Below are 25,701 nucleotides of genomic sequence, written 5' to 3'. Positions count from 1 at the left end.
GAACTGCTGAATAAAGTGGGGGAAAGAAATGGTTTGAAAATAATAATTCCAACTGTCAGCTGTCGTGTCCGCGAGTTATTTGGATGTGCGTCAGCCCCCTCCTGCGCTAAACGTCAACTGGCAAACGTCAAAACTGCACCTCCCGGATTGAAAAGTTATTATTTTTCTATTTTCTTTCGTGTGTGGGTTGGAGTTTGCCGTGCAGCCTCGCTAGTTGCTGCCATTTCTTGTGATTTCAGGGGTCCTTTTTCCTTGCATTAAGGACACTCTACCGCGCGTGTGTGCGTGTGGATGTAATAATACGTTTCGTTGATATGACCGACGGAAACGCGGAAAAGTGATCCATACATCGCGCGGCCATACACGAATGTTCCTTATCCGACGGCGGCCAATGCTTTGTTGCTGCTGTTCGTCTGTGCAAAGTGGAAGTGGATAAAACCTGTGCCTAACTTTCTCCAATCGCGAGCAAATCTAAGGTTCCGGACGAAGCTACATTAGGTGGTTGGAACAGCCTACCCGACGAAACGTTATCACCTGGCCACCAATCGCTTACGACGGGCACAGAAAATGGAGCACATCAACACACCAAAGGTAAGAGCGGGGAGCATTCGTTTATCAACTGTTGATGTTGTTTTAGCATAACATATTGCAGCGCTGCCGTGCATTGTGCAACGGGGGAGGTCGCATGTGTATGGCTTTTGCGGGGTCATTATCAGCACATCCTGCGGAAATGCGAAATGATGCGGGATGAAATAAAAATAGCCTATCGATCGATACCACCCAGCAGCTTTTGCTGACGTGCTAATTGGCAGCATAGGCGGAACAAAACGCACGAATGCGATGCCATCCACAATATCTGGCCTGGTCTGGTCGTCGCCGTCGTGTTGTACGTACTGTACAGCTGGTAAAAACCTGTTTTTACGATAAAGCTACACCTTGCCAGCTGCCTTGGGGGTAGAACTGGAGCCTCGGGTTTCCAGTTTGTGGGGCAGTTGTTTTCTCCACCGTTGGTGCATTTGCAGTAACAACCCCCACCCTCGTAGCTGTTTACCTTTTGCTTAATCAATCACATTTTATTTGATTAGCCTAACATACGGCATTGTGATAAGAGTGCCGTTTTATTTGATGAGCGCGTTAGGTATCGTTCCGTTTTTCCTACGTCCAACGCTAATAGGACAACTGTTGCTTGGGGTTGAAACGGTGAAAATAAACCATATTGCAAATGTCCTTTCTTGTCGCAGGAGCGTCGGATGCGCATGACCTTTCGTAAAATAGCATTTCTTTGTAGGTGATTGGTTGCGTTCACTGTTGTAAACGTTGTTTGACGATTATGAGCCAAAACACTGTTTAACATTATGGCCTTGATGGAACGCATCGAATACAATCAATGCTATTTATGCTTTTGAAGTCAAAATGCAAATATGCGATGTGGAGTGCAAGGTTGTCGACGAATGTAACGAATGCGGATACGTTTGTCCGGCAAGATGTGAATGCATTTTATAAACGAATCTTTAAATCAGCTTGTACAGATAAGAGTCGAAGCGATCTATTTGATTCTTATCGGAAAAGATTGATTACGTAAATCATACTAATGATAATAGATGCGGTTTTTCAACTTCCTAATCGAAATGATAACGACTCAGATTAAAATCTTAAGCTGAATCGCACTAGCTGATTATGAGCTTCATTATAAACTCTGGATGGTTTGATGATATTCAATTTGAATATGATGTACTCTTTTATTGTTAAAAAAAATACTCATTGGAAAAGTGATGTTATGTATGAAGAGTAGTGGAAAGCGTATGAATGTTGGTGGTTTAAACCATATTTTAATATGGTGGATGATTTAAAACATATTTAGGGTTCGTCATAATTTCCACTATTAAATCCTCACAAAAAGGACTTTATTTGAGAAAAGAGACTGTTGAGATTGCGAGAATCCTGTTCGTTGGCTCTACTTTTTTTTTGTATTTAAGAATAATTTTAGTTAATGTTGTTTATTAAACGTTCTTTGAACCATATCTATGTGCATAAACTGAACAATATTTGGTGATTCAACAAATTTAATAGTTTTCTTTAATCAATAGCAATTCTTTGAGAAAAACAAGAGCAAACATATCAGTATGTAATGTGATTGATTTTACTATTAAAACTATAACTTAATTTATGACAATTGTGATGTAGGATAATAAAATGATAAACACTCCAGCCTTTGTATCATTTTGATATATTTATAAAGCTACCGTAGCTTGGGGCTCGGTTAAACTGGATGTAAACATGGCTAGGTAACCCTGTATAAAGGCCAGGGTGACTTTCATTTTAGGTTGTTACGCAAAAAAATAAATAAATAAAGGCAGAGCCGATGCAAGATGAATGAGAGCATTTATTTTATTATTCATCACGCAAGTTGTTTTTCCAACAAAAACATGAGGCTGTTTATGATGTGTTCTATGATAGGAATTGAGTGAAATTAATTTAATAATTCCCAATATTTTTTTTCAAACCATTATTTTATCTTGAATTACTCATTAATACAGGGATTATACAAGGAGTTGTGTGTATGAAGTTAACATGTTCATTAAGTCAACCAGACTGATGTTACTATTCTAAACATTTGGCAATTATGTTATTTTTATGAATGCGTCATTTTTTGGCTTTTTAAATTATATTGTTCATCTACTGTACAACAATCTAATTTAAAAGCCCCTGAGAGTTTAAATTTGTGAGAAAAATGCACATTTGCTGTGAATTTCCCTTCGTAAGATTCCGGATGTTTCATATTTTGACCTTTATGTGTTTTTTTAACGGAGAATCACTCCCGTTAACGAACTTCCACTTAAAAAAAACTCCAGTAAAACACATCCAGTTAGCAGTCACCTACTGTAATTGAGCTAAATTGTACCAATTTTATCATATTTTGTGATACATTGTAACATATTCTTCGACACTATTTTTCTCAAATGACTCTTTATCATTATTCAAGCATTCGTGCGTCATACTAATCCACCATTGCAAAAGATTAATGCTACACTCGCTAACATCGGTCACTAATGCTAGCAATATTTATGTTTCACGACAACCTCAAGCCGCAGTTCCTGAGGCTCATTAAAGTAAATCCAATTACATAAGCCACCTCACCCGGCACCGGCAACAACCACGTACCGCAAACATTGCAGATAGAAAAAGTCGACAATTTTTCAACACCAGTCCACAGTTAACTCCTACTAGTTGTCAGACTGCCATTGCATTCGGAGCGCAGCATTACGAGGCAAAACGTGCAGCGTTGCAGTTGCACGAGAGATTATATAGATAGGTGTGTTTGTATGTATGTGTGTGTGCGTGTGTACTATACGCGGAGAGAAAATATGTCCGACCTTGACCTTCTGAAAATTGAACGAAATTTGTAGCACACACATCATCTTGCCCATTGTACACCAGCAGCAGTAGGAAGAAGCATTGGAAGGAGTTGCATTTCTACTGCATGTACATATATGGCGACTTTTTGTTTTTTTTAAAAAGATGAAATATGGATGCGGGCGGGTGGCACTGTGGCTAGAACTAGATTGCATTTCACCATGTCCAGTGGGGCTATAAATCCTCTGACCCACATCGGGATCGGGACCGGGGCAGCAGAATCGAACGAAGAAAAATCGAATCACTGATGATTTGGATCGTATTCAGTAAACGTTCCTGGGAGTGAGGCACTAGCACGACTTCGGCACGTGACTGCACGTGGTCTCTCGCTCTCGCGGTCCGTTTTTCTCTGGCGCGCGCTTTCCAAGTGCTATGGGAAAAGCATGCGCCCTTTCTAGGAATACAGAGCACCACAGGAGAAGAGTTCAAACAACTTCCAGCGTCTAAAATATGTATGGAGTGTACTGAGAAATGTAATGCCGTCCTATAATCAAGATAAAAGTGCAATTGCATTGCAAATGCTAGGTGGTTGTAGGAAGGATTTGCAATTAAATAAAAAGTTGTAAGCTAAGCAAGGAAAGACAGTTGTATGGTTTGCAGATTTGAGGAAAATATATTTGCTAGTACATTGAGTTTTACTATTAGTGGAAAATTTTTAAAATAAATTACTTAAAACTATATTTTTGTACAATAAAACCCGTCAAACGTTTGCTTGTAAACACAAAAGCAAAACGTGTGAGTAGAATAGAATGACGAACCTGTGCATGAAAGCGCCTTCGCTACATCCTGCAGGAGCAGCACCACCCAACACAAGCATAAACTTATGCGTTCGGGAATCAGAAGAGAGAGCGAGAGAGAGACTCGAATGGAATTGCACAGACACTGGAAGGTTTGATGGCGCGTGAGCGCGAGAGAATCTGCCCCCGAGCATTGCGAGGAAGATTCCGTTTTTTTTTACCCAACACGGCAGCAGAGACAATTCAGAGGTCCTGCGGCTTTTCCTCGTTGCGAAGGCTTTCAGTTCGAGTTTTCCGTCGTGTGTGGTTGACGCGGTTACGCGCTATGGCTTCGGGCCATGTTACGCTACAGCACGCTGGGTGAGAGTGTCAGTGAAAGAAGGCAACGCAAACATTCCACCAGACCAGACACGTATATCTAATCATTACACGGGTGTGATACGATTGTGGCTTCATGTTCCGCTGTTAAGTGAAAACAACTTCTTCTTCATCGGATAAGCGTTTTCTGTGGAAGGAATGCAATAAGCAGTAACAAGCTCCTTTATTTCTCTCCAACGACGGTGCTTTTTCACTGCTTTGTGTAGGTTAAACCCGCAGGTTCATTCATGAGTACGCAATAGAGCACTTGGACGGTTCGCTCCAGGACTCAGGCGCACATCAACTTTGCATCGTTTGTCCTAGTACTGAGTGGCATCGATGGATTGCGTCAATGTTGCGGTGGCATAGTGTTTACATACAAAAATATCGATTTTCTTGAATGGATCGATCGCGTTAGCGAACACTGTTCCTGTATGATAATGAATTCTATCATCGCAAAAAGGCAGCGCACCGCAGCACATTAGACCAACACACCCACCGTGGTGACACTGTTAGTGTGAAAAGAGAAACTGTAGCTCTTAAAAAAGATAAAGAAGATAAAAGTTAATCGGAATACAGGAAGCTGCAGGAAGTCAGTGAGTCATGGTTGTTGGTGACAACGTTACGGTAAACCGAAACTAACAAGCAAACTTTGTGGCTTGGCAAGTGAACAAATAAACAAAGTGAAAAGCGAACCTCCTGCGGGAAAGTGATAACCACCACCAGCTTCAGCGGCAATCGGTCGATAGGCCGAGTTCAGTTGAGGGAAGACGGTCTCGCCATGACGGACGCCGAACCGCTGTCACCGTCGGCCTCCACCTTCAAGCAGAACTTTGATCTGGTAACGCCCGAGTTCGAGGAGGATCCGAAGCTGCTGTGGGGCAGCGTACCCGTGCCCCCGTTCGTGTCGGACAAGGTGGTAACGTGGGTGGAGGAAAACTTTCCCCATCAGCCACCGCCGACGGTGGAGTTTCGCGGCCAGAACGTTCTGAAGAAGGTAAATCGGGGTTGAGGAGAGTAATCGGGACTAATACTCGGGTGCTCGACGCTATTGAACAACACTGATCACACCAAGTAGCTGTACTGTGTTCGATCAAAACGAGGCACAGCTTAGGTTGGTTAGGACTAAAAAGAGACTGAAGGTTGAATTTAAAAAGCAGCACCAACTAGAATTAGTCCTGCCGACGCCTTTAAGGTCGGTGCGAGAATATTCCAGTTGCTCAAAATGGACGTCTCCCAACATGTGTTATACCGCATGGTTTGGGCTGGAAATGGGATAGTAGGAGCCATCCAAAATGGGATTGCTAGCGAATGCATGAAGCATTGCTAGCTCTGTTGTCCGTATTTCAAACGCAAAGTAAAGGACATCGTACGTAACCTTTTATCGGTCGTTTTATAGCCACCAAACGGTACTCCGTACCGCAACGTTTATGGGTTAGGTATTTGAAATTCCACACCATTAAACCCTTCTTTATGTGTTATTTCATGCAGCTATTTTTCTTTTGCTACAACTAAGTCTCTATGTTCTAGAAATAGTGTACATTTTCTGCTGTAAGAATTGGTTTGAAGATCAAATTTGGTTCTCGGTGCTCCACTTAGCTCCATACGAAATTCTATAATTTATAGTCAGTCTATTGCGTTCGGTGGAAATATTTGTTTTTGTTTGGCCGATTTGCTATTTAAAGTAAATTCAATTACCATCATCAGCTGCCGCCAACGCCACGTGTACGAAATCGCGTTATCTCACCTGATTTCTCCGATACAAACCGTGAACCGTGGCCAATAACATCGCAAACAATGTTACAATACGACGGTAGCAGCTTTTTGCGTTTGAAGTGTGCGGTGGAAATTGTATAATACTTTTTCCCGACATTACTGTTCACGTGTGCTGCATGCAGAGCTCTATTTCGGGTTAGAAAGATAGCGCTTTTATAGATGTGAAAAGAACGACGATCTATGATGTAATGAGGGAATCGATTAAGGAAATGAAGAATTGAGTCTCTTTATATAAATTCCATCCTGCAATTTAACTCAGATTATTACAATTTCTTTAGTTAAAACCTTAACAATATGGATTCTATTGAAAAAGATTTTCTTTTAAATTGAAGACATTTCGAAGTATTTTTTAAATACTGCTAACATGAATTGATACAAAAATACTATAAATACTTTTGTGCAATACCAAATACCGGCCAGACATGTGTATTCAATTCAGTAATTGTATGGTATAACGATATCACAATATTGCATCTTTCAATATTGTTTCAATTATATTTAAAACTTGCTTACCTTTTGAGCGTCTTTTTCAATCCCATCTAAAGTCTTCTACCAAGGCTATGAATTTTTGGACTAATATTATTTAACAAAGTCTTCTAATGAACATTTCCTAATCACTTGTCGCTGTAATATCAATACATCATTTCCACAGTGTTAACATATAGTCAACCTTCGATATGATGCTGTTTATATTACCGGAAAGTTAGCATTACTTTACAAACAAAACAGAAGGGATGCGTGAATCTAAAGAGTTCATAGACAATCATAGACCTTCTTTGTTTCAAATCCCCGTACGCGTGTCTCAGGCGTTTGCTCATGACAACAGTTAAGTATTGTTGATGTTTTCGAATCTTTGTTATGTTTAGAAACAAACTCACCTTCTACAGTAAGGCGGTCACTAGAGTAAATACGGCTCGTTGTTTTCTGCTCAGGAAAACTTTTAATACACCTGGCTATCACCATCGCTGTCCTTTCTGCTTGTTGTACTGCAACCCCTTGAGTATCGAGAAGAAAAACAAACTGGCAAAAACTGGTGTTTGCTGGTTGGCGACCAAATTATTAACCCATTACTGTCCAGGTGTACACAAACTTGTTCCAAGTGTTATGAAACTTTCTAGTTCGTCCGAGATGTGCTCTGAAGCAGGTGGAATACATTATTTTCCTTAAGGTTATTGGAAAAGTTCTTATATGAATGAAAAAAATATGCGCAAAACTGATAAATACCCCAAGTACCATAAAATATATTAAAAATGAGTAAAAACATAAAATTATTTGAAGGTATTAAAGCATTGAAACTTGTTATACTTCTGTAGAAAAGAGGGTAATGCACATAGAAAAAATAACCTGTAAGCCCGAGCATTAAAAATTCCTACCTTCAAAAGCCTTCCGTTTGACGCTTTTTGTAACAGTACTATATAAACTTTACAACTTTGTACATTAGATCATGTAAGATAACATAAGTCAACGCGTAAACAAACGAAGAGCTTGTTAAGTATTATTTATGAATTAAAAAGGTACCTAAGGCCAAGGCGATTACACCATGGAAACTGTTTATCCATTATGTGTTCCAATGTTAAAAAGATTGAATATCTAATTACTATTTATGTTGGTTCAATAGGTTCACTATAGCAAATATCCGTTTTGTTTGAGCAAAATTTACGCAGTAACCAATTAGAAAGCGTAAACCACATCTTTCTTTCATTTGTCATGCATGTACAGTATATGTCAGTCAATTCCGGACTTCTGAAATTATAAAAAATGTTCTTCGAAATTTACAGACTTCTCTATATTGTCAGACTATCAATGGTCATAAATCCATTAGGGGGTTTTACGATACTAGCCAACTATTTTATACGAAGTTTGACAGTTGGCGACTGAAATCATGTCAATACTGACAAACTAACACTTCAGATTTTCGGCCTGAAGATTATTTAAGCCTGATTTGGGTGGTCCCGTGGTGCAGTCGTTAACTCGGGTGACTAATTAACATGCCCGTCATGGGTTTAAGTCTAGAATGGACCTTCTCCCCGGAGCAAGGATTGACTATCCGGCTGCGTAGTAATGAATTAAGTCTCGAAAGCCGGCATATCCGCGTGTACGACGTTACGCCAATAGAAGAAGCAGTATTTAAGCCTGAAAAATATGTAAACATGTTTTGAATTGTTTGATTGAAGCATACATATTTTATCGAGAAACGTTAAACACTGTTTGAATCGAAATTTTAGATTGTTTCTAAGTAATATAACCCATTTCAAACAGAAAAAGTAAAATGAAACGATTTCTTAATGCATCTTTATTTGTACACAAATGGTGCAATCCAATATAGCGGATCGTAAGTGTAAAATGTCAAATGTTTAGTCAAATGATAGCAAAATTAATGAACATTCAATTTAACTCATTTTGAAACGTTTCCAGTAAATAATTTAGGCAGGGTCATATAGCCATAATAAATGAGTTGGTACTACGCCTCTAATAACTAATCATTTGACTTGATTGTCTAATCATTTGACTTGAAATGACACAACAATATAATGCATAAGGTCCTGAAACTTATCACTTTTCATTTTCCTTCCAACGCTTATTGCTAAACGTAGGGTAAGTGAGTCTTGATAAAATGAAATTAATTTGACCGTGTTCCACTTCAACCGCACCTCGTTTGTAATGCTGATAAAAATAAAATACAAAACTTAAACCTGCAATTCCAACTTTCTTATCGCTGAATACCTGCACCAACACAAACATTCTTTAAAGCGAAATTATTTTCTTTTATTCCTCACTCACCGGAAAAAAAACCCGTTCCCTTTGGAATAGAGGGTACAAATTTGTGAAATACGATGCTATTTATTCGAATCGTCCGTAAAATGCTCTCCATACCACTGGATTTACGTGCCTCTGGGGGGTCTGGGATGGGAAAGAGCAAGCAAAATATTCATTTGTTGCTTTCTGACCGTCTGCGTCAATAAACCAGCTGGTGGGATTTGGATGGTCAAAATGGTTATTCACAAGAAGATGGTCAAACATTTTTACGTTACAAAAAAAGTAAAAACTCTTCATAAGAGTCCCAAGCGGCAAACTTTTGAGGGATAGTATTTTTATACTCTCTTTTCTCTCATTTCAACCCGGCCGGTATCGCTTTTATCATCAAAGTAATTATGTAATCGAAGGAATCGTCCCGTCGGTCAAAAGAAATACAATATTTTCCTCTCACACTAAACCTAACAACAAAAAAACGGTACTAAGTAATTTGGATGTTTCCTTTTCTTGCCGTCCTTTCTTGTGCGATCCTTCTTTACTCCTAAATCGCTGTCCAAATTGGGGATTTGTAAATATGAACGACGTTGAAAAATCCATCCTGCTTGAGGTGCTTTTAACTAAGTGAAGGTACAGACTCTTTTCTAAGCGTCATTGCTTGCGCTGTCTACACTCGTAAGGATTATGGTGGATGAAATGTGAGCTGTGTCTACCACAAAATGCCTCCACCACATCCCCCATTGTATTTGTGCGGAGGGCTTTTCGGTGAATAAAAAGCGCCCATTTCCTTTCCGAAACACCGACCCGTTTAGCTTGAGTGTGTGCATTAAAGGGAAGCGGGTTAATCTGGGCATGTTGAAATGAACAATATGAACCCAGCGCATCTGTGTTCGCATTATTTTTAACTTTTTCGTTGAGCGGTTTTATTTACATTCCTGGGGATCTTTTGTTCGTAGGTTTTTTGCTTTGTTTTCATGGGTGATTCACCATATTTGCACGAAACTCTTAAAAATGGACTGGCCCTTTTCGACGGCGTGGATTTTTGTGGTAAGAATGTACTTTATTTTGTGGCGAATGAGTTATGAATTTTGCAATATTTGTGCTCTGTAAAGGGGTTTTGGTTCGGTTTTAATCAGCGCTAATTTTCATATACCGCATACTTCGCAGCAAAGGACGATTTTGCATTCGACAGACACGGTAACAAAGTTTTTGTTTTTTTTTTTTTTGCTAAACCTAATATCTGCCAAGATGAAACCCGCGAGACCAACGTTGGCACCAGATCACGCTCTTCTTCCTATTCGGTTGCATTCTCATCCCATTCCAATATACGCGGATTCTCGTACCATTGACCCATCCGTGGTATTTGTCGACGGTTTTGTTCGGTTCCGGCTTGAACGAACAAAAAAACAACTTTTCGCGGTTTATGCGCTGTTGGTTGGGCTTTGCGTCATGAAAAATTCACCTCATGTGTATTCCGTGCCCGGAGTCTTTCCGTGCCAAAGCGAAACACGTCGCCCGACAAAACAGCGGGAGGAGGTCGGGGGTTCGTTAATATTATTGCTTGTTGATCCTTCTCGTAAAGCCGCAAACTTAACGAGTCCTGGCTACTGGTGGGCAGTAGACGATGTTGTTTTGCCTTTTTTTGTGCGTTTGTTTCAAAGTATAAGCCGATTTGGGTTATCCTGACTAGGTAGGACTGGGATTTGCGCCAGTTCCGGGGTACGGATAGCATGTGTCCGCTTTCAATTAACGCGTGTCCTTGCGAAGGACGATTAAACCCAAACTAATCAACCATTGTCGGTAGAAGGCGAGGGACGAGAGAGAAAAAAACCCTTGCAAGATTAATAGTCGATCGGGGTTGATAAATTAAGATCCAACTGCAATAGCCGCCATAAGTTCGTCCTGCGTGCGTGTGATTACTAGTGTACAAGACTTAGTATGCTTTTTTCTCTTCTCTCAGAATTGCATGCCAAATGGTACTCTGTACTTTACTTTCGCCTCCATTACGATCATGAACGAAACTTCTTTGCGTAACATTCGGAACGCAAACCCATTAGAGAGACGGGTTGCTGTATAACGTTGGCAGGAAGGTTCGCCATTGACATTCGCACAATTGGAAGGCATCGCCAGCCCGGTACGTGTTTACGTGCAATTGCCATAACAGTAACGATCTTGGAATGTGTTTCCTTTTGAGTGTGGGAGGGGCGTGAAAAACACGTAGTGTGAAAATAAACACAAGTGGCATTTGCTACCGTACAAGTTTCTGTATTGCAGATGGGAAATGGTGCAGCTCGGTTGTGTCTTACCTTCGAGTGCTTGTTGGGGTACTGAATGTTGGATTTATGTGCCATGTGTATTGAAAGATTGATTGTGAGGGCTTGACACATGTTTATTAACATCAAACAATTTTGATTGGTTGTAGGAATAATGAAGGATATGAAAAAATCCCATCACTTGCGGATGTTTTGCCTTTTGACAAATACTATAAAATTGTTGTTCTTATTTGTTGCTCAACCTTCCTTTTTTATCACTTGTTTTCATTATATACACTAGCACGTTCATTACCATTTACAAGTGTAACACAAATTGTGTAAAAGAAGAAGAAAATTTATTTACCTCTGGTACATACCCCGAAGGTATTAATCGTTACAAGCTACACACATTCACATGTAATCCAGGAATGGCAAGCATACGACATGTAAAAATGAGAAAGCATTTAGATGTATAATAACAATGAGTATAGATTTTTAAAATCAATTTTAAACCAATATTTGTTTTACATTCAGAATATAATGAATTTACTAAAATAATTATTTTTAAGGGATAACTTGATAAACCTAAAAAATGATAATGGCGATAGTATGTATGTACGTTTTTTAATCGAAAATTCAAAAAGTAAGTTAGGTTGATCGGGACGGTTAAATGATCCGGTATGATCGGGAATCGATCTCGCACGGATACTCTATAACATAATTATAGATATCGCACGGATAATTTGTTTTTAGTATAAAACAGATAACATGTAAAATTTGTCATTAGTTTCAATTATTCATTTATTATTGTTTTTATTTAATTTTTGTAATCATAATGTGTTCTAATTTGTGGAAAGACAATAAAGGAGCCATTATAATGACGAGCTTTTTAGCCATTATAATGACGAGGAGATTTACGGAGACCTCACTGCCGTGCAGTGTGACAGGCTCTGGTGGGCTGACCATATTGTACGCATGGAAACGGACGTCCCAACTCGTGAAGTCATTTTAGGCGGCACAAGGATAGAGGAGGCGTGGTAGGCCCAAACTGAGCTGGCAAGATTGCGTGGAGGCGTCCGCCATTAAGGCCGGGATAACAGACAGACGAAGGCACGAGACCGTAAGTGGTTTCGGACACTTCAGAGGCAGGCCAAGACCGCAAAGTGTTTGTAGCGCCGGATAAGTAAGTTAGTAATTTGGTCCAATGGCCTGGTATATTGATTCAGTCGTCAACTCGTAAGAATTAACAAAATGCCTGCCATGGCTTCAAGACCCGAAGCCCCGTGCCTTCATACGTTAGACTAAATAATATTTTAAATTATTCAGCTATTGATAATCAATAAGTCACCAAAACACTGTCGTTGAGCTGCCATTTCCTAACAGCACGGATACCGGGGCACGGATACCGGACTGCCGGGTCAAAGGTACACGGATAAACAGCGCTCAACTGAAGTTAAGGGTGCGCGGACAAATTAGCTACTTTATTACTGGAAGGCTCAAATCGCTATTTGAAAAATGCCATAATGGAACTGATAAAGCTCGAATTATAATTTTATTCTCAATGTTCTATCAAATACTTGGGAGGAAACAATGATTGAAAAAACGGGAAGAAATATTTTATAAATATTGTTTCAAATTGTATTAAATTTTCTGTAGTGCAAAAAAGGAAAATTTACGAAAAAAAGCAATTATTAACTCATGAATCAACGACTAAGATAAGATATAACGATAAAGTAAGATATACTTAAGGAACTTAATAGTGTTGTGTGCCATTTCGCAAATTATGTATTCAAAAAGCAAAAACATAAAAGGACCTTGAGTGACAATAAAATAGATGCATGAGATCATCACAATCCTGACGGAAGTCAATCTGATTTTATTCAATGATGGCATTCCAGTAACATCTAAGAAATGTTAGTAATTCTTTCCACCTTTCAATCGAGCGTGTCAAATGAGGTTTGACAACGCTCTTGTAACAGCGTTTACGTGTTCATGTTGGGTATGAGGTGAATATGGGGCCAATAAGTTATTTTCCGGTTCATCGATGTTTGATTATTGATTAAATTTCGCCGTTTTAGAATGTTACTCTGATCGTTTCTTCTGCTTGCCGTATTTTTCGGTGTTACGTCAATATTTCTTCTCCGCGATCATAACATCGTTCGGCGGTGCTACGACGCATTTTTTTTAACAAATTCGTTTATTTTTTTCTTTTTATTTCAGATTGAAAATGTCCGTATGATTGACAGATACAACAGCAAAAATCCAACCGTCGGTGTGCTGTACCTTACGGCCACGCATCTTATATTCGTTGACCCGGATGCCAACAAAGAGACATGGGTAAGTGTTTCCTTCCCGTGGCTGCCGTTCACACCACACCACTCGTGCCGTTAGGTCCTCTACCTCTATGGTTTTGCATATCTCTTGTGCCGATAGCACCGGGCGTCTATGATACCATTCGTTCGTTCTGCTCCGATAAGATAGCCTGGATAGATTCCTGTTCATACCCAGCTGTCAGATGCCTTTTCAAACGGAATGTGCATGAGCAATATTCATTCCTTTTCCCCCTTTAATAGCTTCTATGAATTTACTGCTGAAACATACATAGTTTGAATGGAATTGAATTGAATTTGACAGCGTATTCCTGCTATTTATAACATTACGTTTCTTTTTAAAACGCCAAACCATTTTATTGAATTTTTACATACAATCCTTATCAATGTCAGATTATGAACACGCATTTGCCAAACTTTTTTTTTGTTCGCTATAATCATTCCAATGTTAAAGAGAGAGAAAATGAATATTTGTACTGTTTTTTGTTACTTTGCTAACTACGTTTTGAATAAGTTTTCCAAGCACGTTCCTACCGGGGCACGTTGATGATCAACAGATTTCAAATGCGTGCTTGTTAGAAAGTATGATTGTTGAAGTTTTGCAACCTTCCTCCGCGGCGCCTTATCGTGTGCCTTTCTAATTAAACAAATTTGAAAGGACCCTCAAGCAAATCTCCATTCACAGCAAATCCTACCGTACGCTCGGTACAAATGGGCGTGTGTTTTCTGTGTGCTGTTTGTGGCAGTTTTGTAATTTCCCTTTCCAACCCGGCACCAGGTCCTTTACATGCACATCGCGAACGTGGAAAAGTTGCCCCTGAGCACCACCGGCTCGCCGCTGCTGATACGCTGCAAGACGTTCCTCTCCATCACGTTCGTCATACCGAAGGAGCGCGAATGTCACGACGTGTATACCACGCTCACCAAGCTGTACCAGCCGGTGAACATCAAAAATCTGTACTGCTTCCAGTACACGACCGCGGCCAAGGAGCTGCCGAAGGCGGCCGGCTGGGACTACTTCAAGCTGGAGCACGAGTTCAAGCGGATGCGCGTCCCGAACGACCAGTGGAGTGTCTGTGCGCTCAATCAAAACTACGAGCTGTGCGACACGTACCCGCAGCAGCTCTACGTGCCGGCCGAAGCCAACACGCAAATCCTGCTCGGCAGCTCGCGGTTCCGGTCGAAGGGCCGGCTACCTGCGCTCACCTATTTGCATTCCAACAAGGCGTCCATCTGCCGCTGCAGCCAGCCACTGTCCGGCTTCAGTGCGCGCTGTCTGGAGGATGAGCAGATGCTGGAAACGGTGCGCAAGACGAACCCCAACTGCAACTTTATGTACGTCGTTGACACGCGGCCAAGGGTAAGTTGTTCGTAGCTTTTTTTGTTGTTTGCCCCAAGTCCACTCATCATGCTTGTTTTGTTTGGTTCTCCGTCTAGATTAACGCCATGGCAAACCGGGCAGCTGGCAAGGGCTACGAGAACGAGGCGAACTATGAAAATATCAAGTTCCAGTTTCTCGGCATCGAAAACATTCACACGATGCGTGCCAGCTTGCAGAAGGTGATTGAGTGTGAGTATTTTTTTTTTTTTGTTTGTTTGTTTTCACCTTCTTTTTTCAATCAAACGCGTCTAGCCGTATCTAGATCTTCCCACACATGAGGGTGGGGGTAAGTCGCTACTAAGTTAACAATCAAGATGATTCACTTTTCGAATGCCGTCGGTAGACAATGACGACGACGACGGCACCCGCTTTGGCAGTCCGTTAAGTGAAGCGTTAAATCCAAACCGGGCGTGATTTATTGGCTAGCGAGTTGACGTACCATGAAGCTTCCCGTTCCGACAGGCGCCGCATTCTATTGTGCACTCTCAACTAATGCTTTTCGTCTCTTTTCGGTTCGGTTTCTTGCTAGGCTGCGAACAAAAGTCGCCCACGATGAGTGGATTCTTAAGTGCGCTGGAATCTTCGGGCTGGCTAAAACACATTCGATCGATACTGGATACATCCTGGTAAGTGTAGGAATTAACGGCGCTAGTGTGTGTGTGTAATTAGACGGCAAGTTGGTGGTAGAAGCATTGGGTAGAATTTCAGGTTCACACGATTATCACAAGCGAACGTGAGGAGGAGAGCAAATAGAGCGTCTCGTGCGACGGTTCGTTTGGCTGCTCTTGGCCATTAACTGGCGATGTGCCATTAAGCCGCTGACAGTGAAAGTCATCAGTAATTAATTGACGATTAGCGTTAGGTCTCGCAGAAGAATGTTTATGTTTTGACACACTCACGGTGATGTGCTGCAATTTACTCGGGAAGAAGGGCTTAGTTTATAAAATTAGAATATTTACATTTTATTTGGTGTGAATGGTTTTGTTTTTCTTCTTTTTCTCGTTTCTTAGCTTCATTGCCAACGCAGTCGATAAAGGAATTTCCGTTGTTGTGCACTGCTCGGATGGTTGGGACCGTACGGCTCAAGTATGCTCGCTTGCTGCACTGATGTTGGATCCATACTACAGAACTATCAAAGGATTTCAGGTAGATAATCATTCTAGGCCGCAATATTTCCTGTTGAAACCTAAACACCTCTTCCTTCCTCCTTCCTTCCAGGCTCTGATCGAAAAGGATTGGCTTGCGTTCGGCCACAAGTTCAGCGATCGCTGTGGCCACATTCAGAACGACCCGAAGGAGGTCTCGCCCGTATTTACTCAGCTGCTCGAGTGCACCTGGCAGCTGATGCAGCAGCGCAACGATGCGTTCGAGTTCAATGAGCGCTTTCTGCTGATCCTGCACGATCACGTCATGTCCTGCCAGTACGGCACGTTCGTGGGCAACTGCGAGAAGGACCGGCTGGATCTGCGGCTGGCGGAGAAAACCTTCTCCCTGTGGGGCTACATGTCGAACCATCTGAACGAGTACATTAACCCGCTGTACCGGCCGGAGATGGATGAAACGATAAAGCCGAACCTGGCGCCGCAGAACATCAAGTTCTGGCGCGGCATGTACAGCCGTTTCGAGAGCGGCATTCACCCGAGGGAACCGCTGGAGGATTTGCTGATCGCTAGCAAGGACCACTGCACCTCGCTGGAGGATCACGTGCAGCATCTGACCAAGCGTATCAACAGCTTCAAGAACATGCTGTCTAAGTCGGCCAAACGGTTGCAGGGTGGCAGTGCGGCCCTGCAGTCGCGCTACAACGCGGACACCCGCGGCCCGATCGAGGTGAACGATAATCGGTACAATTACGATCGGAAGCTGAGCGAGCTGTCCGCGGCCGATGACGATCATCCGTTGAAGACGAGCGATTTTTCGTTCTCCAATCTATCGGTACGTTTCCCGGAATGTGAAAGGTGGATGTAGTCATATACCTGTAATTTAATTCAATTTAATTTTACAGATTTCAGAGTATAACAATGAGGTGGAGAAGGTGAACGATGATATTAATTCGGTTGCCGTCGAATGGAAGTCGCTACGGTCAGTGGTGAACTGTCCGACCTGCTCCATACCATTCGATCAAATCACTAAAAAGGTTTGTTGTCTCTAATACGTAATGTTTATCATAAGGTAATGTTTGAATTGTTTTCTACCTGCACGCAGAATCACTGTTGGAAGTGTGGCGAAGTGTTCTGCAGCCGATGCATCGATAAAACGTTGGCCCTTCCGGGGCACGAGAGTGGCAATCCAGTGCCCGTCTGTAGACAGTGCTTTCGAGTCGTTCAGCAAGTAAGCCCATAAAAGGATTGACGTGCCGTTACCGTGCATTCACTAAAACAAACACATTCCTCGATTGAATCGGCGTAGTTTGTAAGTAAAATATCTATACCATACTTCCTTTCGATACTATCGGCGGTCGGTCTTCGTGATGTACAAAGCTATAAAAAAACACAAAACCTATCTAATGATTGCAAGAGGCTACCAGAGCACGGGATAAACTGAATAGTAGTGGTATATCTCTGATTGTGGAAAAAGAAAGAAAGAAAAAACATGCAAGGGAAAAATTAAATAGTGCAAACGTTCAGCTGCAAGAGAGACCAAAGCACAGCAACGCGAAGACGCGTAGACACTTGCAGGCCAGGGCAAGGTACGAACTGGAACTGGGGACTGGGAAATCCTTGCAAAATGGCTGTCAATCTTAGTTGTTAATCTACTATTAGCTTTAAGAGTAATGCAGTGCAGTAAAGTGAAACATAAAACAAACAAAAAATAGGAAAGTGCATATATACGCTCACCGGTAACAGATGATGTGACAAAACAATGTTAGAACTACAGTATTTATAAGCATACTGTGTACAATTATTTCGTTAGGAACCATTTGCCGAGTTGAACATTGATATTTATCTTACTCAAACGTATGCGAGCTTTTGCTTGGCTTGGATGACACCTCTTCGGTATTTAGGGTGCTGAAAGAGAGCTTTATCGAAGGCTGTAATGGGGGCAGTGCGGAAGATCCCAGATTGTTAGCTACCTATACGCACACGGTGTAGTCTGAACAGTGCAAGAATGCAAGAGAAGGAAGTATCTAACCATTTGCCCATCGCTCATGCTGGATACGTGTTTTCGTTTTCGTTGCGCAAAAACAAAACAAAATGTTTTATGAAAATGGTGAACTGTTCTAAAGCTTCCGTTTCGTGGATGTACAGAAAATGGCATCCCGTATTGACAGTATTGTTGCATGCATCGCGGTAAACTATAAAGAAATGGGCTAATAATACAAGCCCAGCATAATGCTTGTCTTATAAATTGCTTCTTCTTTTTTTTTGGCAAACGCCCAGCAACGAAACAACTTTGCAGACTATCTGCAGGCCATGACGCCTATCTATTGCTGTAAACTGTACGTGTAACCTGAGAAATAGAAACTGATACAAAACAAAGAAAAAAAAACCTGTTGCTCTCAAAATAAACTATACAATATTTATTAGTAAATATTAATTAAAACAAAGACATTTTGGGTAAATCTTTGCACGATGAATATGATGACTTAAACGATTAATTAAATGGATCTGGTTTTAGTTATTATATTTTATGAACAACTAAATATGGCATTCTATTTTATTTGACATAATTAATTTGTTTTTTTTAAACAATGCTTTTGATTTAAATAACTACGCAAACTTTATTCAGCTACCGATTCCATTCCCTCTTGATGGCCCACATAACCCTATTATCGCAGCCGTTAAAATGCTGCCTTATGTAAGGTATTAAATTACAATACATTGTGAACGCGGTAATGGTGTCAAATATTTGGCCCGCATGGAGGGGTGAGTTGGGAATTTCAGATAAAAACCGAGCTCACTGTCCGCATTTCGATCAAAATTAGTGCAACCGAGCGAGTTCCCCTAGATCTCTGGCACACTTTAATACCATCGATTTCGTGTGTAATCTTCCTAATTTCCTAAAATGAACACCGTGAGTAGCATTTATTTTAAAAAGTAATAGAGAAATAGAATTCAATGGATGTTTACATATTTCAGATGGTGTACGTACTAATTCTCACAGCCCTTGCTGGATTGTTTTGCCGAGGTCAAGGCAGTACAGTACCACCACCACCACCATCGTCCTTGCCGGCAGTGAATGCACCCGCTCAAACGGCCGCTACTAGCGGGAAAGGCAGTGCTGCAGCAGTAGCACCAACGGACACCGATGCACTCGGGCGCAAAATTGTTATTCCCGTGTTTCGCTCCAAGCAAAAGCTGCAACGAAGCCGGGTTCGTGTGCAATCGCAGCCGTAGACATCGGGCGGATCAATAGTACAATAGTACAGATGGACGGAGAACAACGCTCGTGGCCAACCAGTTAGTACGTGGTTGCGAATTAATCATCATCGTACCTGGTGTGGAGCGGTTCTTTCGCACTGCTACTGGTAAGCTGTTTTATGAAGCTTTTTTTTGTTTATTTGTTAGCTGCTCAACACATTCAAAGCACCGTTCTAATGGGAGTTGTTTGACTGTTTGTTCAACGTATACCATGTGGTGCGTTGGGCGTAATATGTGAATGCTTTACCGCACGTGATAAACTCGGAAAAGAAAATTATTATGACAATAGATTCTAATTAAGGCATAACCTTTAAATAGGATTAACTAGCGTTAAGACTGGTCTTACGACAAATAAAAAAATGTTTATATGAGAGTTTTGACGTTAATTAGAGAAATGCAGGCAAACCAGTTTTAACTGCGCCATAAGCGACGAACCCTTCTTCATTGACTTACTTTCGGACGTCTACCTCCAAAATTACCAGCTATGCGCCAAAAATGTGACATTTCATTAGCAATGGGTTTGTTTTTCAAATCAAGTAAACTATTTTTAACCACGGGTGGCATCATTCTTCAAGCACAGCTTTTGTTTGCTTTACACGTTAGAAAGTGCCAAAATTCCTTCGAGCATGTGAATCAAAATAATTTTGTCTACCATTTTTTCAACCACAATCGCCCATCATTCTTGTCCGAGCCAGCATTTGTGGTGTTTGCCCGGAATGTCCCGGTGAATGTTGGCGATGCGTGAATGGAATGTGGGAAAGGTTGAGTTTCGGGCAAGGTGTGTAATTCGGCTGTTTTAACATCGCTGCTAAATGCCGGATCGTGCGTTTCCAGAATAAGCGTGGTGTTTGCTTTTAGCACACCGATCAAATCAATCAATCCAGCGTTCAATAGATACGGGCAGATGTTTGCTTGCAGCCCCGCACTCACTCACTATGAGTGAGTACCGCCGTGTGTACATGCGTAAAAAAGTGGCCCGTTTTTGGGAACTATCCAAACAGCATGTGCTGTGCTGATAATTGCTCATTCACGTGACAAGATTTCCGGTATTTGGAAAACGTGTTAGAAGTTTCGTAACCGTGGGTAATACGATTTGGATGGCAATTCGCACGCCAGAAGTGTGTCAGTAAAACAGGAAACGAATCACACACGGAACACTTGGTACTAAACCAAACTGTACGGTGTGAATAGTTAAGTTAAGAATAAACTCACAATTTCGCTCACTAAAGCCACGCAGATAGCATTGTTTGCAAAATGAGTACAGCATAGACTACAATTTAAATCGCTTTAAGCCGGTTGTTCCTTTCCATGGAAATCCACCATTACTCAGTACGCTTCAATTGCTTGTGCAAGCAAAGATCGCAACGCCGTGGTACAAACAGAAGAGTGCGCAAATCGGCCATCATACTCTCCTAACAAACCTGACCTATGCCATCGTTTTGCAGCGCCACTATTCAAGCGCATCTCGGCACACATATACACACATGACCATACCTGTATTGGCGTTGTGCGTGACGACATTTGCAAAACCTCGTGCCATAGTGTGCCAAATGTTTCGCACTATTACCCCACTCCATCCACCAAAAGGAACCAGTTCCGGCTGGTTCCATTCATCGCCCCCCGATCGGTATACGGCGCGAGGTAGTTTAGCGTTTAGGTTTGGCGGTGGCTCGCCGGAGGCGGTTTGTTGACATCGCTATTTGCGGTAGGATTTACGTCTCTCGCGTGCCGTGTGCTGGCTTACCGATGATCCCGAGGTGCCGGCTCAACGTCATCGATGGCCGGGCACTCACACCCAGTTTTGCGCGCCCGTTGCAACGGTGAGTTCCACGTGTAGCTCTCGCGGTAGGTGACAGGATTGTCGTATAAATGGTCGCGCCTATCAATCACCGATCAGCAGAAAGGTGTGAAGTGCAAACCTGGCAGGAAGGGTGTGATAGCTACAGCGTGATATCTTTATTATTTTTGGACGACAACCCCGGCGTCTGAGCGTGTATCGTACTCAGCTGTGTTTATCGAGCTAGAATCAAAATTGTGTGTTACCGTTTTTGGGTGCCCTACAAAAAGAAGACATGAAGATTGTGAGTATAGATAGTGTGCGGCTGAAATCAGTGTGAGGATATGACTAATTGTTTGACTGTTTGTGCGTACCTTGAATTATATGGTTAGATTTTGGCAGCTTTGGTGCTGGCGGTGTTCGGGACGGTATGCAGCAGCTACGCCATCGACTGTACGGATGTGTGGGATGAGGAGAGCATTGCCGAGATGATGGAGGATGATAGAAAGTACGAGGAATGGCTCCGAGCCGGTCACCACCATGATGCTGTGTATGGAGAGGAGGAACATGATGTTCATCATGAGGAGAACGACGACGTCGGTCAGGCAGAGTCAAGCGAAGAGGACGAGGATACGCATGTACACGATGGTGAACACGGTCAGCACGGTGAAGCGACGAACGTGCCACACTCCGCAAAAAGGCACAGGCATCAGCGTGATGCACCGCTGTTAGCTGTGGAACAACCAGTTGAGGGTCAGCTGTTGGAGGAAGAACCGTCCGACCTGGAAACCGCTGAAACGCATCTCTTCCGACCGGTGTTCCGGTACAAATCGCAGTACACGGAAAGACGTCGAGTGCGAGCGCCGAATGGTGGCGGAGGTGCCAATTTTGCACCTACTCAATCATAAACAAACCCTTTTATCCAGCGGCTTATAGTAAGGTCGGCACGTGGAAGGGATGCGCATCCATGTATTTTTAGTGTTCATCTGTAAATTACTCATCCCCGTCTCAGCATCATCATCATCGTCTGCTCTTGTAAGAGGCTCTGTGAGTCTAATAAAGAATGGAGTAGTTTTTCATAACTGTGTTTGTTCTTATACACGCTTTGTCGGTGAAGCGTTATTTCGATCGCGAGCAACACATTGTTGCCTGTTGTTTTGTGGTGGACGGATGTGTTTGAGCTGAAACGTGGAAATCACAGTCAGGTGTGAAATTTTGAGAGTAGTGCGCAACGCGATGCGACGGGTAAACAAATCGTATGGAAGCGTTGGTTTAGATGTTTTCCAGCACGTAGGATCGTTTGCACTGTGTGTAAGAATTGAAGTTGTGGATCTTGAGTAGAAGAATGAGCTAGAAAAACTTTATAGCAACCGAGTACTCAGAATTAAGTTACGCATTATATTCAGCATTTACTTTCTTCTTCTTGTGCACAACAACCGCTGTCTGTCAAGGTCTGCCTATACCACTAGTAGGGCTCGGCTTTCAGTGACTTATTCATTATTATAGCAGGATAGACAGTCCTACACGTATGGCTGCACGTTCAGTTCGGGGCTTGAACTCATGACGGGCGTGTTGTTAAGTCGTATGAGTTGATGACTGTACCATCAGACCGGCCCCTACTTTCTACCATCCACTTTCTACCATCTATTTTTTAATTCTGTATGTTTATACGACACCCATCAATAATGGTTTTAATACCTGTTTTATAATTATTTCACGATCAGACCCGATTTTTTTCTGAAATAGTAGTCATTGTTTGCGTTTACATGCTAAGTCTTATTTACTGGGATACATATCTACCAATACTAATAGCAATACATTTACAAGGGTAGTGAACATTTAAGGACGACTATATACATCTCAGGTACAGTCAGTGCTACATATGGCGGCACGGTTCATTTGGTGCTTGAACCCGTGGCGGACATATAGTTAAATTGTAAATTGTTGGTAGAGTATTCCGGTGATAAGTACGCAAGTTGCCTTACCACCTGCCTTATTCTCAGGCCCTTCCTGTGCATCTGCTATAAAAGTTTCTGCTTAGTGCCTGATACGAATAAATTCAATGGAGCTTAAGAGAATTATTAATGGGCTTATGAGAATTACTTACTGCACTGTAGCGATCTGGCACGTACCCAGCTCATTCGCAAGAGTCGAAGGGTTGTACCGAATATTTAATCGCTGTGGACATAGCCTATGACTCGTTGTGCCCAGGCGTGAAGGACTCCAAATCTTCGAAGACTGCGTTATCGTCGGTTATCAAACAGTAAAAAACGAAAGGTTTTCGAGCTATGTTTGTTTGCAAACTTTATTGCATACAATAAATTTTCAAGAAAAGAACGACCAGATGGTTCATTGGTGGGAAAAAAAATTAACTCTTCTAAGCAACAGCTGTGTTTCCTTCCACACCGATAAACCATTCGCATTTATCCATTAAGCCGGCATGATAACAGTTAAAACTATAAGAATATGAGAAAAAAGAATAAGCTAATGGAGAAGCAGAAGTTTAATGCTGATAAAAGGATCATTGATCCTCATTGATGATTTTAAGTGGTCAATTCCAGATATATTTGGTTCTACTGCTTCGGAAGGTAGTGCCCTGGAACCAACTGTTGGAACCATTGCTACTAGTCATATGCATGTGGTAGTTCACCAGTTCCTACCGATTCCGAGTAAAAGTAAATTATTTTTTTCCAGCATAGACTGGCATGACTACATCGCTGCAAGAACTATTGGCAGTGAGCTAGTTTTTGTATGATCCTAGCCATCTAATCCTATCGGTCGTGCAGGACCAGGCGTCTCCACTTCCGTACGAAATACTCACCTGTTTGACCGCTGAACAGTAACAAACCAGTAACAAACATTTATATAATTAAACACCCCAGACTAAAAGCTTAGGGAGTTTCCAGGCTGTACTTTCATAAAATGTATTGCTTTTCTGAAATTTATTCCAATTCTCATAAAAAAAATACAGAATTCACACAGTAATCTGGAACCTGGACGTGAGTCCGGATGGATAAAAAAAAATTGTTTGACAAACATCTGTTTGGTACAATCTTTATTAAGTATTATCTTTTTATTACTTTTTTAATCAACATAAAGTAAACCAAAACAAAATGTACACAGAAAACAGCTGTTCAGGTGATCACCGGGGACGACCTGATGTACGCACCCTTCTACATATGTCCAATTGAACACCTGTGACAACATTGAAGAGTTTAATAACATCAAAATGAGAAGATAATTTTGCGTGCCTTATTGAACAAATAGGCACAAATATTGCTTGCACAGCTCTAACAAAAATTTTCATAATGACCATGCTTCAAAGACATCTACAATTTGGACGCATTTGCTGTAATGTTCTGTTGTTAGGGAGTACTGCTGAAACGTGGAGTAGAGCTATGGAAGGATTTGGAGTTTGTTGTACTTTGCGCACACCACATTTTATATTATTTACAGCTGTCAAAACATATTTGTATCTACTACTAGCTAGCAGAGCACAAGAGAGGTTGGCAATAAAATCTAACTGAACAACATCGAAGAATTTCACAATATTTAGAAATTCATAAAATCTGGATAATTAGGTCGACAGCTGCTGGAATTTTTTTTGTTGTACTTCGACCGAAACATTGAAACATTCAATCATTATTATAGGCAGAAGAAACATGTCCTTTCCTATCTCCCTCTGTCTCTCTATCTCTCTCTCTTTCTCTTTCTCTCTCTCTCTCTCTCTCTCTCTTTTCTCTCTTGTTGGCCTGCTCACGATATAGTTCGTCGTCGTGACATGGCCCGGTCAACAATCATACTCCAGGATGCTCGATCCCTGGCTGCAATATCCCATCCATGTAGACACCCGATCTCCGACAGGTCTCGCTTCACCTGATCCCGCCATCGAGTTTGATGTGGGCGCCTGCGTCTCATGCCTCATGATGGGGCATGAGTTCGGTATCCTCATAACATGTCCCAGCCATCGTATCCTGCCAGCCTTTCCCACTGTCAGGATGCTCGGTTCGCCGTACAGCTAGCTCATGGTACATCCTTCTCCTCCACGTTTCATGCTCAAACACGCCCAGAGAGTTTGAATCCTCCGCTCGGATGGCCCAGGTCTTGTGTCCGTAGAAGACCACCAGGCGAATCAATGTGCGGTATATCTCACTTTACGTGCGGTTTCGAAGTCTTCTGGATCTCGGTGAAGTCCATAGTATACACGATTCCCCTGCACGACAACGCATTTGTCGTTGTCCCAAGTAACGATTGTCCCAAGATACCAGAACTCCTTTACCACCTCAAGATTTTTGCTTCCTAGTAGGGCTGAACCTCTGGCGAGCAGGTAATTTGTCTTCGTGGCTTTGATTCTCAATCAAATTCTTGCTGCTTACGTCCTTTCCTACAGCAGCCTGTAATTTGCCAATTGATACCATTCCTTCGAGCGAGCTTCAATTCGGTTACTCACAAGGTGTCAGAGAGTGAAATGTGAAATAAAGTTAATATTTTAATAAAACAAATATTAGATCAGATATTAAAGATGCAATTTTGAGGAAATTTAACAGTTATTTTGTGTCCCAAAA

At 41.7% G+C, this 25,701-nt stretch overlaps 2 protein-coding genes across 3 annotated transcripts; both read left to right on the top strand.

Annotated features, from left to right (window-relative positions):
• Window positions 1-142: 142 nt before the first annotated feature.
• LOC121591618 (myotubularin-related protein 8) lies at window positions 143-18,515 on the top strand. 2 transcript variants are annotated; one of them, XM_041912343.1, is made up of 9 exons: window positions 143-591; window positions 13,508-13,624; window positions 14,396-14,977; window positions 15,055-15,187; window positions 15,528-15,624; window positions 16,009-16,144; window positions 16,217-16,933; window positions 17,004-17,135; window positions 17,204-18,515. In XM_041912343.1, the coding sequence occupies exons 1-9, from the start codon at window positions 568-570 to the stop codon at window positions 17,339-17,341; spliced, it is 2,076 nt and encodes a 691-aa protein (XP_041768277.1). In that variant the 5' UTR covers window positions 143-567; the 3' UTR covers window positions 17,342-18,515. The 2 variants fall into 2 exon arrangements, with proteins under 2 accessions (XP_041768277.1, XP_041768276.1); XM_041912342.1 differs by lacking the exon at window positions 143-591 and adding an exon at window positions 4,426-5,505.
• Window positions 18,516-21,232: 2,717 nt separating this feature from the next.
• LOC121592659 lies at window positions 21,233-22,221 on the top strand. Its single transcript, XM_041914301.1, has 2 exons — window positions 21,233-21,440; window positions 21,529-22,221. The coding sequence occupies exons 1-2, from the start codon at window positions 21,432-21,434 to the stop codon at window positions 22,042-22,044; spliced, it is 525 nt and encodes a 174-aa protein (XP_041770235.1). The 5' UTR covers window positions 21,233-21,431; the 3' UTR covers window positions 22,045-22,221.
• Window positions 22,222-25,701: the final 3,480 nt, after the last annotated feature.

Source organism: Anopheles merus, chromosome 2L (assembly GCF_017562075.2).
Source record: "Anopheles merus strain MAF chromosome 2L, AmerM5.1, whole genome shotgun sequence".
NCBI classification, from domain to species: Eukaryota; Metazoa; Arthropoda; class Insecta; order Diptera; family Culicidae; genus Anopheles; species Anopheles merus.
The sequence above is the reverse complement of the archived record's forward strand: the minus strand, read 5'-3'. Positions and strand labels throughout refer to the sequence as shown.